Source organism: Ursus americanus, chromosome 9, assembly GCF_024610735.1.
Source record: "Ursus americanus isolate L20-20 chromosome 9, mUrsAme1.1.p, whole genome shotgun sequence".
Lineage (NCBI taxonomy): Eukaryota > Metazoa > Chordata > Mammalia > Carnivora > Ursidae > Ursus > Ursus americanus.
In genome coordinates, this window is record NC_142135.1 from 37,587,368 (window position 1) to 37,604,000 (window position 16,633).

At 41.6% G+C, this 16,633-nt stretch overlaps 1 protein-coding gene across 1 annotated transcript in view; it reads right to left on the reverse strand.

Annotated features, from left to right (window-relative positions):
- Window positions 1-16,633, reverse strand: part of LAPTM4B (lysosomal protein transmembrane 4 beta) — a 70,227-nt gene that overhangs the window by 21,497 nt on the left and 32,097 nt on the right. The window contains exons 3-5 of the mRNA XM_045805893.2: window positions 5,969-6,042; window positions 5,491-5,613; window positions 2,350-2,448 (exon numbers count right to left, since the gene is read on the reverse strand). Coding sequence (XP_045661849.1) covers window positions 2,350-2,448; window positions 5,491-5,613; window positions 5,969-6,042 — 296 coding nt within the window. The remainder of the gene's footprint in view (window positions 1-2,349; window positions 2,449-5,490; window positions 5,614-5,968; window positions 6,043-16,633) is intronic.

The window sequence follows — 16,633 nt, forward strand, 5'->3', positions numbered from 1 at the left end:
GTTTCTTTGTGAGAAAACCAAAGCCTTAGACATTCTGAGAATTCCAACACAAATGAAAAAGAATGTTTGGCCATATTCATTATGTGGTATGTAAGGAAACTGTACTCGTCCATTATTGGAGCAGTAGCTACTCTTTGAGCCCGGGTGAGACCTCTGCAAGGACAAATCTACTACGCGAGGGTTACACAGCAGAGGGGAAGCACCTGGGGGCAGGGGTTCACAAGCCCAGGCAGCATTCCCGAGGCCCCTGGAAGCACAGCAGCATTCACTCACCCAACACTGCAACAGGAGAAAAGCCTCCGGCCTACTGCCTCTAAAAACCCAGTAACTTACCGCAATGACCTTATTTCTTTCTTGACATTTCTGTCATCTTATTCAATTTCAAGGGAATTAAATGTTTAGTATGCTCCCCAAATAAACATGCTGTGATGAACCGTGTCCATCATCTATTTGTGGAGCTAGGGGTAAGCATTGTTCCCTTTGTGGTCTTGGGACAGACGGAAACGGACACATGTCCTGGTTTGGGCTCCTAGGGAACCGGTGTGGTAATAAACTTTATTAAACAGTAACTGTGAATTTAGGTCGTGAGAGCCACTAATCAGGGAAACTGGTATGTGAAATCGCAACACATAGACTCATATTTATTTAAATGAATAATCACCGAGTCTCTACGTGCAAGGTATCAGCTTAGTGCTAGGAGATAGATTTGTATGGTGCTTTTCATTAGATGATTATGATAATTGTTTTGCAATTTATAAAAGCCCACAGGGCAGAGACTGTTCTTACTCAAGAACAAACCCTAGTACCTAGAGCAGGGCCTGGCACATGGGAGACCTTTAATAAATATTTGCTGAAAAAATGAATCGATGCATCTTACCATCCATTAGTACACTTAAACCTCACAGTCACCGCACAGAGTGTTTTCTTAACCATTACTGCTGGTTATTAAATGAAGAAACCAAGGCTCTGGCCACACAGCCAGAAGAGCATGAGAGAAGCGAAATCTGACTCAACAACTCAAGGTAAAGCATTTCTAATACGAAGGAAAATGCCTACAAAGTTAAAATGCAGTTCTAGCTCCTGAGCTCCTGGTAATGGCAGAAAGCAGCTTGGTCAGACTTATCTTCCTACAGGTAAAAATGATAAAATCTGGAATAGGATATCCACACAAATTGAAAGCGTGTGGGAGGGACCAAAACAGGCAGAAATTAAAGAAGAGCCTGCCTTTGAAAGACAAACTGCCAGGAGTACGGGTTCAAGAGCTGGAGGCAACTTCTGCCGGGGGGGTGGCAAGGGACAATATTCGGGGCTGACGAAGCACCCAGAAGGCTGGGGTGGGAAGAGTGGAACTCAGAGGTGGGACGCCTTGACATCCACGTACAAAATCTGCCCAAATCTCGAGCACTAAACAACACATGCAATATCAACACATTCAGTTCATGGGGAAAATGCAGACCCACACGACTCCCCACGAATCATTTTTTTACTCTTCTTCATCATATTACTTGCCTGAAAGGACTATTCTCTCTAAATGCAGCTTTTTCAAGCTTATCGAGGCATGACTTGTTTAAGAATTGGGTAATTTTATGCCAAAATGAAGACAATGAAAGATGTTAAGAATTACAAGCTCGAAGTCTAGTAACGATTTAGAAATTTTCTACTTCTCAGTAGCACACAAGCACAAACTATGGTGATGTTTTTATCATCAGCTTCACAAAGATGAAAAAGAGGAGGCAGCACTCAATCGTTGAGCGGGTGGCAAGCAGTGCTCACAGACTGTCCGTCACCTAATTTGGGGGGAGATCAACCTGACATCCTATCAGAAGCCCGCCAATGACGCACACCCTCTAATTTTAGGAAATGTGTCTTGAAGAAATAAATACATAAGTATACAGAAGATAGAGTAAAAAACATAACTTTAGCTCTATTAAGTGAAAAAGCAGAAACTGTCTTGATGTCCAACAATAAGTAATTTATTAAATATGGATCAATTCATATACTCGATTGTTAGAGAACACTGTTCGAATGTATTACATTTTAAAAACAAACTGCAGAAGAATGTGCACACAGACATTGTAATGGCTGTTGCAGTACGTAAGACATACTACCTACTGTGTAACATTAAGGTACTCCCCTCCAAATGGGTTTTGGAATAGCCCCTGGTTGGCCTGTGGAAATGTGGCTACTGTTTCTCTCTCATATAGGTAAGAGAAGAAACAGAATTGTTAGGAAATCAAACAGCAGTTTATAAATCCAAAGCAAGATAAAGAACCGACACAAGTTTGCTTACTTCCTTAGTATTCATGAATACAACAATATTTAGTTCGTAAGTAAAATCCTCACGCTTACCTTGAAAGTCAAGATAATGCTGATAAACAGAAGAATAATAAGGACCAAACATGTAGGATTCACAGACATGATATCTTCTCTGTAGGGAAAATTAGGAGGCTGCAAATAAAAAGTGCCTCATTAGCAAATTTCATTAATCATTCCAGATTATATTCCTTAGGCATTAACCAGATGTGCTTATTAAAAAGCAATTAGTTAAAGCAGACAGTTATTATGTAAAACCACTACAAACTTTCTAGCCCACCTCTAATGAAAAAGTGACAAACGGTATGTGGCGAAAGGCCGGTGTGTTTCTAATTCAGGCACTAACTCATGAAAAGAAAAATCAGAGGAAGATTCGTGAGGCCTGAACATGTAACTCTGCCCCCCTGCCTGTACAAAGCTAGAAGTCAGTAGTTCTCTATCCACCTGTGACCCTGAGATTTTCTGCAAATGGCTGACCATTCTAAAGGGCTTGCACAGGACAAGGAGGAAAAACCTATTAAAATACTGTCTTATTTATAAAGAGCATTTTCGCTGATGCTACTTCTCCAAGAGCAGAATCTTTTATGCTAGTAGGTATTTACAGCATTAAAAAAAAAAAAAAAGATCAAGTCCTACCATCTGACCATATTGATTAACTACCAGTTCAAAGAAAATCTTTTTAAGGAAGATCGAAACAGGCTCCTATGGTTGGGAGTGCCTGGACTTCACCTGGAAGACCTCACACAGCCACTGGAAGCCCTCCACGTCCCTGGCCTGGGCTAATGTGCAAGGACAGCAGCCCCCTTACCTCTTCCTCATCATCAATACCATGGGTTTGCATTTCACATTAGCAGTATTCTGAGACGTAACAAAGAGGTTCCAAATGTTAAAGGAGAATATAAAGAAAATCCTCCTCCCCATGGTGAACATCACCCAGTGGTTTTCCATCTCCTTTCACTTTGGGCAAAAAACCCAAGAATTAAAATCTGAGTCATTCTTTGTGACTGGTCCTTCCCCTGAGAGACTGGAAGGGTTTGCGTAGTGCTCGTCTTGAAGCTAAGAATAAAACAACTTGGTGTCAGTTCGTAAGACCAACACGAAATCACACTGTTTCTGCATCTAATAAAAAAAAGGACTGAAGTGGAAGTACGTGACTCCTTCCACAAAGATCTTCACACTCCTTCCCCCAGAAAAGTGAACGTGGCTTCTGTGTCCAGTTAAGAGCTGTAGAACACACGCCCGCGACTTATTTTACCTGTACTCTACAAGACCCCCCCCCCCCCGAACAGAACCGGCATTCGAGTGCAGTGGGTGCTCTCCCCCCGCCTCTCGGATAACCGTCCCTCCAGACTCCTGGACGGCAGCTCGTCCGCGGGGCCTCACTGTCTGTGGACCTTTAACGTCGTCCTTAGGCACTGTGATCCCCCGTGGGCCTCACCCCTTCAGCTCAGACTGATGTTTAAGGAGAACACGCTGAAGACATTCACCTGGATGATTGGTTTGTAATTACAAATAAAAATATGTGGTTTTTTGGGTTTTGTTTTTTTTTTACTGATATTATGCTTACTGTCAGCATCACCAACATTATCATTTTACCACTGGTGGCTCTAAAGCCAAGTGCGTACAAAGTGACTGAACAGTGTGGGGTACGACAGAGAGTCGGGCAAGTACTGAGTGTTCTGAAGGCTTGCCTGCATGTACGGGCTTTCTGCTTCTCCTCAGTCTCTGCGATACACGGCATGGAGCAAACAACACACTCTTCAAGGGGTCACAGGGCTGCCACAGGGCTTGCCTTCACGTCTCCTAACCCCGCACTACCCTTTCCTGGCCCCTCACGTGACAGGCTATGGGGAGGTCATGTTTCCTCCCCACTGCCAAGGCTGATTTGAGGAGCAAGGCGCTCGGTCACTGCAGAATAAAAACGCAAGTCCTTAAAGACAAGAGGTAATTCTGCAAACTGCTCGTCACACAGAAACCCTCTCATGCGGAAACACTCAAGCTCTACCACAAGAGAGAATATATACAATCAATTAGTACATGGGAAATGCACGTTTTTTCTTGACACTACAGGCTAACCAAACCATGGACCTGTTTTCTAGAACAAAAAGAAGCTGTTATTAACAGCTTAAGAATGACAACAGCAGGGGCGCCTGGGCAGCTCAGTCGTTAAGCATCTGCCTTCAGCTCAGGGTGTGATCCCAGCGTTCTGGGATCGAGCCCCACGTCAGGCTCCTTCGCTAGGAACATGCTTCTTCCTCTCCCACTCCCCCTGCTTGTGTTCCCTCTCTCGCTGGATGTCTCTCTCTGTCAAATAAATAAATAAAATCTTAAAAAAAAAAAAAGAGTGACAACTGAACACTTCTAAGAAGCAAAACACAAGAGGCTGAATTTTCAGTCTGCTTTTCTAGGTCTGCTGAGTGCTGGGCATGACAGCCATAAGTTCACAAACTCCTGCTGCCTCCTTTCCTTTCCTCCCTCCCTCCACCCCTCCATCTCCCTCTTTTCCACTGAACTTCTTGCCCTTTGCTGTCACATCAAATCCCCAGCCTTCCATCTCCTGTCCCAGAAAAACCCTGCTCCTTCCCCCAAGCTCACAAACAATGCAAACCTCCAAAGAGTGAACATTCTCTCCCTTCGAAACATTCTAAGATTTTGAAGAATTAAACTCTAAGGCACACTCACAATTTTAAAAACAAAGGTGAAAAATGTAAAGGCGTGCAAGTATTACACCCTCCCCCAGCTTCTGAATATCCAGTTGTCACAAAGAACATTTAACAGAAAACGAGTCTCAAAAAGATGCTTGAGGAAAAAAGGGGTTCTATGGTCAAGGAAATTTGGGAACCAGGGTATAGTACAGATCCACTTTTTCTGTACAGAAGCAGAGGCAAGAAATGATCCTGATGATTGAGCAGACGACATTTAACAAAAATAAGAAACAGTAACTAGCTTATAATTTACGGAGGTGCGTCTAATGCAGTCATCGCAGCTCCCCGTGTATCAACCTCAGGAGGTTACGCTGTTCCAAAAAGCATTCTAAGAAACCAAAAATCTTACCTTTAAGATGACACTCTGATCACTGACTCAGATGCAACTAGAAAAACCCACAAATTCGTGCGTGTGCGTGTGTGCGTGTGTGCGTGTGTGTGTGTGTGTCAATGACTGGGGATGGCCACATACCAGCTGTCGTATGTATTCCTGAATGGAGTTTGGATAAACAAGCACAGTGACAGCAACCAAGGTGTTGAGGGCGAAATCAAAGATCTGGTAACAGAAGAACGGGATGATCCAGGCAGCGCGTTGCTAAATAGGAGAGAGATGATGACGTTAATGTGTTGTGTTCAGTATCACAAAATGTTATTTTTTTCCCAACTCAGACAAATACTTCCTTCGTCTGAAGGGAACCAGAGGACAAGACGTTCGATAAGCCAGGTCATGATGACAACTGGTAAACCACCCAGAGGTGGTCAACCAACAAGCCTCCGTGAGCTTTTCTGAGACTACAGTACTAGTTTTCCACACTATTAATATGAGATTTAAAGTTCCAAAGGCTCTTATAGGAACTGAGAATCATCACTTCCCTCTCACAAGTAGCTGCCTGGGTTACAAGTATAAGGGTCCAAGGAGAAGGTCCAGCCCCTATTTCAAAGCTGCTTACCTTGTACGCTCCGTAAGTGGCCATGGCACATATCAGGATCATGAGAAGAGAAATTGCAATCGCAATGCACATGTCTGCCAAACGGTGAGGAAAGAAGGAAGAAAATCAGTAGTAGATCCACTGTTTTCAACTTTTGTCTCTCCTCAAAGCATTTTGCTTACAAACCAATTATAGGTGAGAACTTAAGTAAAACACCCAGAGCTCTTCTGGAATTTGAGAAAACAGTTAATGGATATAAAATGTCAAAAAGTTCTCCCGAAACCATGTAAGTGTCTATAGATAACAGTCTGACTTGCACATAAGTTTATTTTGAAAATGAGAAAGAGATATTGGTTACAGGTATTTAAAAAGTTTGGTCTTCTGGCCTTCTGAATTAGATACACAATAAATTAGTTATTTTTGAAACATGAGTGTCTAACTTGTATTTTATAAACTCGTGTGTGTCTTGTGCTATTAAAACCCTCCACTGGGGGCGCCAGGGTGGCTCAGTTTGGTCAAGCGTTTGCCTCTGGCCCCAGGTCATGATCCCAGGATCCTAGGATCAAGTCCCACATCAGGCTCCCTGCTCCGACAGTCGGCTTCTCCCTCTGCCCCTCCTCCCACTTGTTCTCGCAAACTCTCTCTCAAATAAATAAATAAATAAAACATTTTAAAAATAAATAAATAAAAATAAAACCCTCCACTGCCTTTCCATCTCATTTTAAATCAAACGTCAATTTCTTATCATAGCCTTTATGTCTGTGTTTTTTCTAGAGCATGCTACCTCTCCAATCTCATCTCATACTTTCTCGCTTCCTACAATCCAGCCACACCACTCGGTGCCCGAAGTACGAGAACATTCCATCATGGGGCCTTGCATTTGCAGTTCCCCGACTGGAGTCACTCACGTTTTCACAGGAGTACCACCTCTGCCTTTTAGGTTTTTTAAAGATTCTATTTGAGGGGGAGAGAGAGTGCATGCACAAGTGGGGTGGCGGGAAAAGGGGGCAGAGAGGGAGCCCGACAGGGGGCTCGATCCCAGGACCCCGAGATCATGACCGGAGCCAAGGCAAACGCTCAAGCTCAAGGGATTGAGCCACCCAGGCGCCCCTAGCTCTGCCTTTTTCATCACTGAGGCCTCAGCTCAGGCACCAACATCTCCAACGGCTCTTCCCTGCGTTCTAGGTAAGGCGGCCCGTCCAGTTCCTCCCACGTCAGCGTCGTATTTTCTGTACGGCACGTATCACTACTATCTTACTTACATCTGTTGTGTACTGTCTGTCTCCCCATGCTAGAGGCAGCTTTCTGAGGAAAGAACTCTCTGTATCTTGTTTCCTCCTTCAACCCAACATACAGAAGGGGACAGACGCCCACCACAGTAGCCACTAGCCACAGGGAGGCACTGAGCACCGGCAATGGGCTCAATCTGAACCGAGATGTGCTGTAAGATTAAAACATACTCCAGAAAGCAAGGACCCAGTCCACAACAAATGTAAAATATCTCATTGATAATTTTTGTAAATATAAAATATTTTGGATATACTGAGCTAACGAAGATAAATTATTAATTTCACCTGTGTCTACCTTCTTTAAATGCAGCTGCTAAGCAATGTTAAATTACGTATGTGCTTGCACTCTATTTCTACTGAACAGTGCTGATCTAGAACAATGCCTGTATCACAGGAGGGATGAAATGAACATTTACTCAAGAGGTCATGTTACTGTTCCTTTAGAGATGCAGGGGAGCACATAGGACTGGGGTTCTAGTGCGGGGTGCTCACTAGCTGAGAGAGCACAAAACCATGCAGTCAAGGATCTGTACGGTGCGGGCAGCGTCCAAGGCACTTCACAGACACCTCATTCACCAGTTCTAACTCTGAGACAGGCCTTGCTCCCACTGAGCGGACTGCAGAACTAGGCTCGGAGGTTATGTAACTTGCTGAGATAGTATTTGCATCAAAAGGCTGAACTGTGACTAATCGAGCTCTGGGGATTTCAGATCTCCGGCTCTTTCCGCTAGGAGTCTGCAGCTTCTACTTCAGTTTTGAATACTGACCCGTGACCCAACCTGCCTGTCACTTCCTACAAGTATTTCTCCAAAGGAAAACCTTCCACTTCTAGAACCATCCTCTCTGTATCCTTAGCTTTAGAGATGAGAGGACATTTTAAGCAGGAGGTCTATGTAAAATGCAGATATATCGACAAAGACCATTTGCATCTTAAGAAAAAAACATGATTCCTGAGATTAATCTACAGATTTAGTGCAATGAATTCATAATGATGCTGGTGACTTTTATTAAAGGAATGAAAATCTGATTCTCAAAAAAGAAAAATAAAACACTTGGAGGGTGATTAGTACTAGTCAGTACTTAAAAGCTCATGATTTCTGGGGTGCCTGGGTGGCTCAGTCGGTTAAGCGTCTGCCTTTGGTTCAGGTCATGATCCCACGGTCCTGGGATCCAGCCCCACAGCTCATCAGCTGCTTCTCCCTCTCCCTCTGCCCCCTACCCTTCTCGTGTTCTCTCTCTTGCTTGCTCTAAGTAAATAAATAAAATCTTTAAAAAAAGGATCATGATTTCTTTTAGGATACATACATAGTTTGTCATTGATAATTTTAATGCTACATTAACTTACCTTTTACCTCTTGTGAGGGAAGAGATACCTACAAGAAAAGTTCATGTGTGCCTCATAGCATTCTTGCAGGATCAGCGGAGGGAATAAACTTGAATGCATTTTCCATGCAAAACAAAGGCCGAGAGACTGGTCTAACTCCTTACACGCAAAGGGAAAGCCTCTCTGTACAGAGGCACATATGCAAATACACACGGATGCAGTCTAGTGCTTTCATTTGCATATGAAGCAATGAGGGTTACCGGGTTCTCCGTTCCCACAGAAAGCTATGACCACAGTGGGATGTCCACCGTCTGCTCTTATTTTCCCCATGTATCCGCGTGCTTTCTTTCCTCAGCGAACTGGGCACTGTGTTATTTCATTTAATCCTTATAACAACCCTAAGAGATTAAGTACTATTATTATCCCCATTTTAGATAAGAAAAAGATGACCCAAAGAAGGCAAGTAACTTGCCGGAGGCTGCCCAGCTAGTTAAGTGGTGGATGGGATATTCTTCCCAAGCTGTCTAACCCCCGAGTCAATACTGTTAGCCAGCATGCTACCCAGCTGGGAAGGAGGTAGATCACAGGCAGTGACGCAGGTCAAAGTGCGGGGAAAACTACACAGCCCCCTAGAAGGAGCTGGACATCAGTATGGACTTACTATGTGCAAAACCTATCCGAATTTATAGTAATCTCTGAAACCTGCACTCAGGCAAAAGTTTAGTACTTTCTTGTCTACTGAGATGGTGTCCAAATTCTGTACAAGCACATTTTATAATGAGAAAAAAATTTAATGGAAGCCAGCCCATTTATAGGATATTCTTTATTCACAGATTTTAAGAGACAGATAGGCAGACAGACAAACTCAAAGCTGTACTCAAAAATTTTAAATAGTAACATAACCTACAAAAATTAATATAACCTGCATATCCTACTCTGAAGTAAAAAGAAACTCCAGGACTAAATCTCATGTAATCATAAACAATGTTTAAATGTACATCTTTCTCAAAGAAGAGAAATGTATTTTTTTTAAAGATATTTATTTATTCAACAGAGACTGAGAGAGAGCACACAAGCAGGGGGAGCTTCAGGAGAGGGGGAAGCAGGGGCTCGATCCCAGGGAGCCAAAGGCAGATGCTTAACTGACTGAGCCATCCAGGAATCCCACCAAAGAAGAGAAATTTAAAAGGCACAAATAAAAGTCATAAAATACCCTATTACCTAATGACATACGACTTACCTTAAAAAAATGTTAATCTGAGATGAGGAAATTTTGAAAATTCTGTTCATAAAAAACGATTATACCAACCACACTGACCAGACTGAACATACGATAAGCATGTGAAATAGCTTAGGTAGAATCAAAGTGTAAACTGAATAAAAACACAGAGCAGGTAAGATAAAGCAGGCTCATACGCATTCTCTCCCAGCAAACAGGCGCACATGTCAACTCCCCAGAAATAATGTGTAGTGCACCATGGTGGACATAAATTACTCTGAGGGACTAAAATTAATTCCTTTTATTTATTTTTATTTATTTTTTAAGTAGATTCCACAGCCGTGTGGAGTCCAACATGGGGCTTGAACTCACAACCCTGAGATCAAGACCTGAGCTGAGATCAAGAGTCGGACGCTTAACTGACTAAGCTACCCGGGAGCCTCTAAAACTCATTCCTTTTAATTATGTCACAGGTAAATGAGGAAATGATTCTATTAACAGTGTATAGATTTCTACATCAGTAATAGTACTGTTCAGCAACAGGGATATCCTTTACTTATTCTTGGCACAGTAGCTCCCAGTAGCAATCCAGTCAGAGCACACTGTCCTCACACTGTTCCCTAATTAAATTCCTGCTTTAATGATGCAGTTCTAATTTGAAAAGGATCCTAAGAAAAGCTACACCACAGGCCACAAAAGGCTAATTAGACTATGTTTTCTGATACTTACTCAATTAATCATTGAAACAGAATGGGCATATAAAGTTCTCTGAAATGCCTTTTTCTTTCTAAACTACTGTATTGTCAATTATTGGTGAGACTGAATATTTTTTCTTGATTAATCACCCAAATCTCTCATTTCTTTCTTCTGCTCATGTCCCCCCACTTTTTCCCATCTGAGTTGGTTTCTATCTCTTATAACTGAAAGTGTTCTGCCTAACACAATTTGCGATAGTTCCTTAATATATTAAGAATATTACTTTTTTGTCTATCGTAAATGTTGTAAATCGTTTTCCCAATTTATTTCTCTTCCAACATTATTATGTTGGCCTTTGATATGAAAAGGTGTTATGTAGGCCAAGTGTGTATATGTGTGTTTTCATACAATTTTTCAAATCATTTCTTGCATTGTCGTCTCTTGGCCTTGATGTCATGAAATGCCTTTGTTTAAATATTCTTATTTCTAATTCCACTTTCCCTTATATTTCTTGGATTTGGTTCCTTTCCACAAAACTTGCAGCTAGCTAGATAACTACTTGATTCATCTTCCCATCTTACTTCCTTAGTCATGAGTCATTGTTAGGTCTCAAGTTTCTCTCATTTTTGGCCACATTCCTGGCACTGCAGTTTATGAAAACAAACACTATGTGGGGCATATTCTCACCGTTAAGTCTGAAGGAGAACTGTTTTCAGATGGACTTGCAGCCACACTATGAGCTACTGAAAGCAAAATACAAAGCTCTAAACCCCCAACAAGGGCAAAAAGAAAACACAGGTTCAAGTTCCTACTATGGGGTCCCACATTCTGAGGTTGAAAGCCTGGGGAGGAATAAGCAATAAGGCACTAGTTTTATTCCATTCAAATGGAAGGAACGTTCTAATATACTTTTTGTATGTGTGCGGCAATTGTTTACAACCTTTTACTGAAGTAGATTCAGACAGAAGAGTTTTTTGGTAATTTGGCTAATTTACAATTTTATTCTTAAACTCAAAATTTACTTCCTGAATACTCGATAGGTGTTTATTCAAAATGTATTTCCTGAACACTCAACAGGTGTGTAATACGGAATAAACACTGTGAGGACCTCATCAGGACATAACCTCTTTCTGATCCAGAGTGTCTACTGGGAAGGGAGGGAGGACGTCAAGAGGAGATAACTAATGAAGAGCTAAGGGAGGTCAGAGGGGGATAAAGGGGAATAAAGGGGAATAAAGGGGAAAGGGGAATAAAGAATTTACTGGAGGGGGCGCCTGGGTGGCACAGCGGTTGGGCGTCTGCCTTCGGCTCAGGGCATTATGGGATCGAGCCCCACGTCAGGCTCTTCCGCTATGAGCCTGCTTCTTCCTCTCCCACTCCCCCTGCTTGTGTTCCCTCTCTCGCTGGCTGTCTCTATCTCTGTCAAATAAATAAATAAAATCTTTAAAAAAAAAAAAAAAGAATTTACTGGAGGATGTGGTTATTTGGGCTGGGCTGTTTTCTTCCTCGTACGTTCTTTTTTATTGAGATATAATTCATGTGCCATAATATTTACTCTAAAACCGTGTACAATTCAGTGAGTTTTTGGTAAAATCACAAAGTTACACAGCCCATCACCACTAATTCCAGAATATTTTCACTCTCCTGAAAAGATCCCCCACACCCTTAGCAGTCACTCCCCCTTCCTCCAGCCCCTGGCAGCCACTCATCCATCCACTTTCTATCTCTATAGATCTGCCCATTCTGTACATTTCATATAGTGGAATCATATAGTATGTGGCCTTTGTGTCTGGTTTCTCTCACTGGGCATAACGTTTGTAAGGTTTACCCATGTTGTCAGGCCCTAAGATTTAAAATAAGCTGTAAAAGGTTAGGAAGGATTAGTTAATTCAATAATTTACTTCAACTGTCAAGTTCAGAGAATCTCTCTTAAACCTCTACTCTCTAAGATAAAGAGATCAGCTCATGCCAGGTATATGCTTACACTGAGATGTATACTGACATAACTAAGTCTCTATATGAAAACAGAACAACCGGGATGCCTGGTTGGCTCAGTTGGTGGAGCACGTGACTCTTGATCTTGGGGTTGTGAGATCGAGCCCCACATTGGGTGTAGAGTTTACTTAAAAATAAAATCTTAAAAAAAAAAAAGAAAGAAAAAGAAAAACCAATAAACAGCATTTACTTTTTTTGGTGTGATTATGTTCACTGAGAACCAAGATATGTGTCTAGACCACAAGGAGAATGAAATACAAGAAATTTATTTTTTTATTTTTTTAAATTTTTTTTTTTTGGTTCAAGATTTTTTTTTTATTATTTATTTCAGAGAGAGAGGGAGAGAGAGCGAGCATGAGAGGGGTGAGGGTCAGAGGGAGAAGCAGACTCCTCGCTGAGCAGGGACCCGGACATGGGACTTGATCCCAGGACTTCGGCATCATGACCTGGGCCGAAGGCAGTCGCCCAACCAACTGAGCCACCCAGGTGCCCCATTTTACTCTTTTAAACAAATTTAATGAAAAACATGAACAATCTATAGATTTAATGCAATGCCTATCAAACTACAAACAGCATTTTTCATAGACCTAGAAAAAACAATCCTAAAATTTGTATGGAATCACAAAAGACCCCAAATGGCCAAAGCAATCTTGAAAAAGAAAAAGAAAAAGCTGGAGGCATCACAATTTCAGACTTCAAGTTATACTACATTGCTGTAGTAATCAAAATAGTATGATACTGGCACAACCATAGACACATAGATCAGTAGAACAGTACAGAAAACCCAGAAATGAACTCACAATTATATGCTCAATTAATCTTCAACAAAGCAGGAGAATATCCAATGGGAAGAAGACAATCTCTTCAACAAATGGTGCTGGGAAAACTGGACAGCAACATGTAGAAGAATGAAACCGAACCACAGTCCCACACCAAACCAAAAATAAACTCAAAATGGAGCAGGAGCTAAGCCTGACACCTGAAACCATAAAAATCCTTGAAGAGAACACAGGCAGTAATTTCTCTGTCATCGGCTGTAGCAACATTTTTCTAGATACATCTCCTGAGGCAAGGGAAACAGAAAAAATAAACTACTGGGACTACATCAAAATAAAAAGTTTCTGCACAGTGAAGGAAAACAACAACAAAACTAAAAGGCAACGTATGGAATGGGAGAAGATATTTGCAAATCGCATATGCGATAAAGAATTAGTATCCAAAATATGTAAGGAACTTACCAAACTAAACATCCAAAAAACAAATAATCCAATTAAAAAATGGGGAGCAGACATGAACAGACATTTCTCCAAAGACATCCAGATGGCCAACACACACCCATAAAAAGGTGCTCAACATCACTCATCATCAGGGAAATGCAAATCAAAACCATAATGAGGTATCACCTCACACCTGTCAGAATGGCTAAAAACAACAACGTAAGAACCAACAAGTGTTGGTAAGGATGTGGAGAAAAAGGAGCCCTCCTGCACTGTTGGTGGGAAGGCAAACTGGTGCAGCCACTGTGGAAAACAGTATGGAGGGTCTTCAAAAAGTTAAAAATAGAACTACCCCATGATCCGGTAATGGCACTACTGGGTATTTACCCCAAAAGTACAAAAACTAATTCAAAGGGATATATGCACACTGTGTTTATTGCAGCATTACCTCCAACAGCCAAATTATGGAAGCAGCCCAAGTGTCCATCGACTGATGAATGGATAAAGGTGTGGTATGTATATACAATGGAATATTGTTCAATGAAAAAGAATGAGATCTTGCCATTTGCAACAACATGGATGGAGCCAGAAAGTATAATGTTAAGCGAAATAACTCGGCCCCAGAAAGACAAATACCATATTGATTTCACTCATATGTGGAAGTTAAGAAACAAAACAAATGAGCAAAGGAGAAAAAAAAAAGGAGAGACAAGCCAAGAAACAGACTATAGAGAACAAACTGATGGTTACCAGAGGGCAAGAGGGTGAGGGAATGGGTTAAATAGGTCATGGGGATTAAGGAGGACACTTGTAATGAGCACTGGGTGTTGTATGGAGGTGCTGAAACACTATATTGAACCCCTGAAACTAATATAATTACACTGTATGTTAAATATTGGAATTAAAATTAAAAAACTAGGGGCGCCTGGGTGGCACAGCGGTTAAGCGTCTGCCTTTGGCTCAGGGCGTGATCCCGGCGATCTGGGATCGAGCCTCACATCAGGCTCTTCTGCTATGAGCCTGCTTCTTCCTCTCCCACTCCCCCTGCTTGTGTTCCCTCTCTCGCTGGCTGTCTCTATCTCTGTCGAATAAATAAATAAAATCTTTAAAAAAAAAAAATAATAAAATAAAATAAAATTTAAAAACTAGTAAAAAAATAAAAACACGTACTATCTATATACATATGAAAAATTTTGGAAACATTACTGATGGACACGGAAGATCTGTATTAAATGGAAAGTTTTAAGTTGTAATCAGATATTTTATTTTATTTACTTAAGTTTTTAGAGAGCATGTGAGCAGGGGCGGGGGCAGGGGCAGGACAGAGAGAGACAGAATCTTAAGCAGGCTCCACATCCAGTGTGGAGCCAGACACAGAGCTCAATCTCACAACCCTGAGATCATGACCTGAGCCTAAATCAAGAGTGAGACGCTTAACCAACTGAGCCACCCAGGTGCCCCTGTAATCAGGTATTTTTAAAATGTTAAAATGTTTGTATCTCTATAAATTCACTAAAACTCATTGAATAGTACATTTAAAATGGGTAAGTTTATGGTATATAAATAATACCTCAATAACACCATTAAAAAAAAAAAAGAAGTTTAACTAGACAAAATACCACATGTAAGGTATTATTTCCCCCTAGGTTAATAAGTAAGTTTAACACCTGTAATTAACAAATATGCAACAGGACTTCCTGAGAACTGGACAAGTTGATGTTAAAGCATAAAAGAAAAAACGAATAAGCAAGACTAGTTAGAAGGTTTCTGAAAAAGGAGGACCACATCAGGCTGACCACGTATTACAGCATGTTTGCACTGGGGAATTGGCACTGAGCATTCATTCCCACCTTCCAGTGCGTCTGCCTATTCTGCATAGACCAGAGAACTAAAATCTGAATTTTCCAGACTGTCTTGCAGCTGGGTGCTGGAAGGAGAAAGGTCTCCCCAGATGCACGGAGACACATAAGGACAACTTTCCTCCAAGCAAACACCTTGGGCCCTGCCCATGGCCCATCTAGTCTAGTTTTGGCAATAATCCTGCCGAGTCAGCACACTGAAACCGCCCCCTCCAACTCCTTTCAATCTCATCATTTTGATACTTGATCTAATTCTCATCCCCCAGCCTCTGTAACTTGCCACGCTGGTTTGCCTTCAGCAAGAATCCTGTTGAGTTGTCAAGCAAGAATCTCTCCAGCCTTGATGTTTGCTCTCAGTAATTTTCTATCCACTGACACCCCCCCACCTGCTCCATGGCTAAACCACTTCACTCATCCTTGTTGGAGAGGGAATTGAGCTTGACCTCTTTCTGCAAAATCCCGCTTGAGTAAAGTTTTCCTTACTGCAAAATCCCGCTTGAGTAAAGTTTTCCTTACCATCTTTAACAAGTGTCTGAATAACTTTCTCAACGCAATAACACTGAAAAAGCAAGTCTCGGAAGGAGGTGTACTATGTGAATCTAGTCTATAAAGTTCAGCATGAAAATTAAACAACAGATCAATTAGTGATACAAATGTATGTGTACATCTATAAAGAAAAGCAGAGGAATCGTCGAGAGTTCAGCAAATGGCTCTCTCTGAGATCAGAGGAAACAATATGCAATCAGGAAGGGACACAGGATTCTTTGGAAAATATGGTAAAATTCAACTTCTTAAAGTAAGTGGTGGGTACACAACTACTTGCACCATTATTTGGTATTCTGTAAATACTGTTTTATACAGGGATGCCTGGGTGGCTCAGTCAGTTAAACATCTGCCTTCGACTCAGGTCATGATCCCAGGGCGCTGGGATTGAGCCCCATATCTGGCTCCCTGCTCAGCAGGGAGTCTGCTGCTCCCTCTCCCTGTCTCTCCCCCCTCCTTGTGCTGTCTCTCTCTCAAATGAATAAATTTTTTTAAAAATACTGTTTTATACCTATTCACTATTTAATAGAGATAACTCCACAAA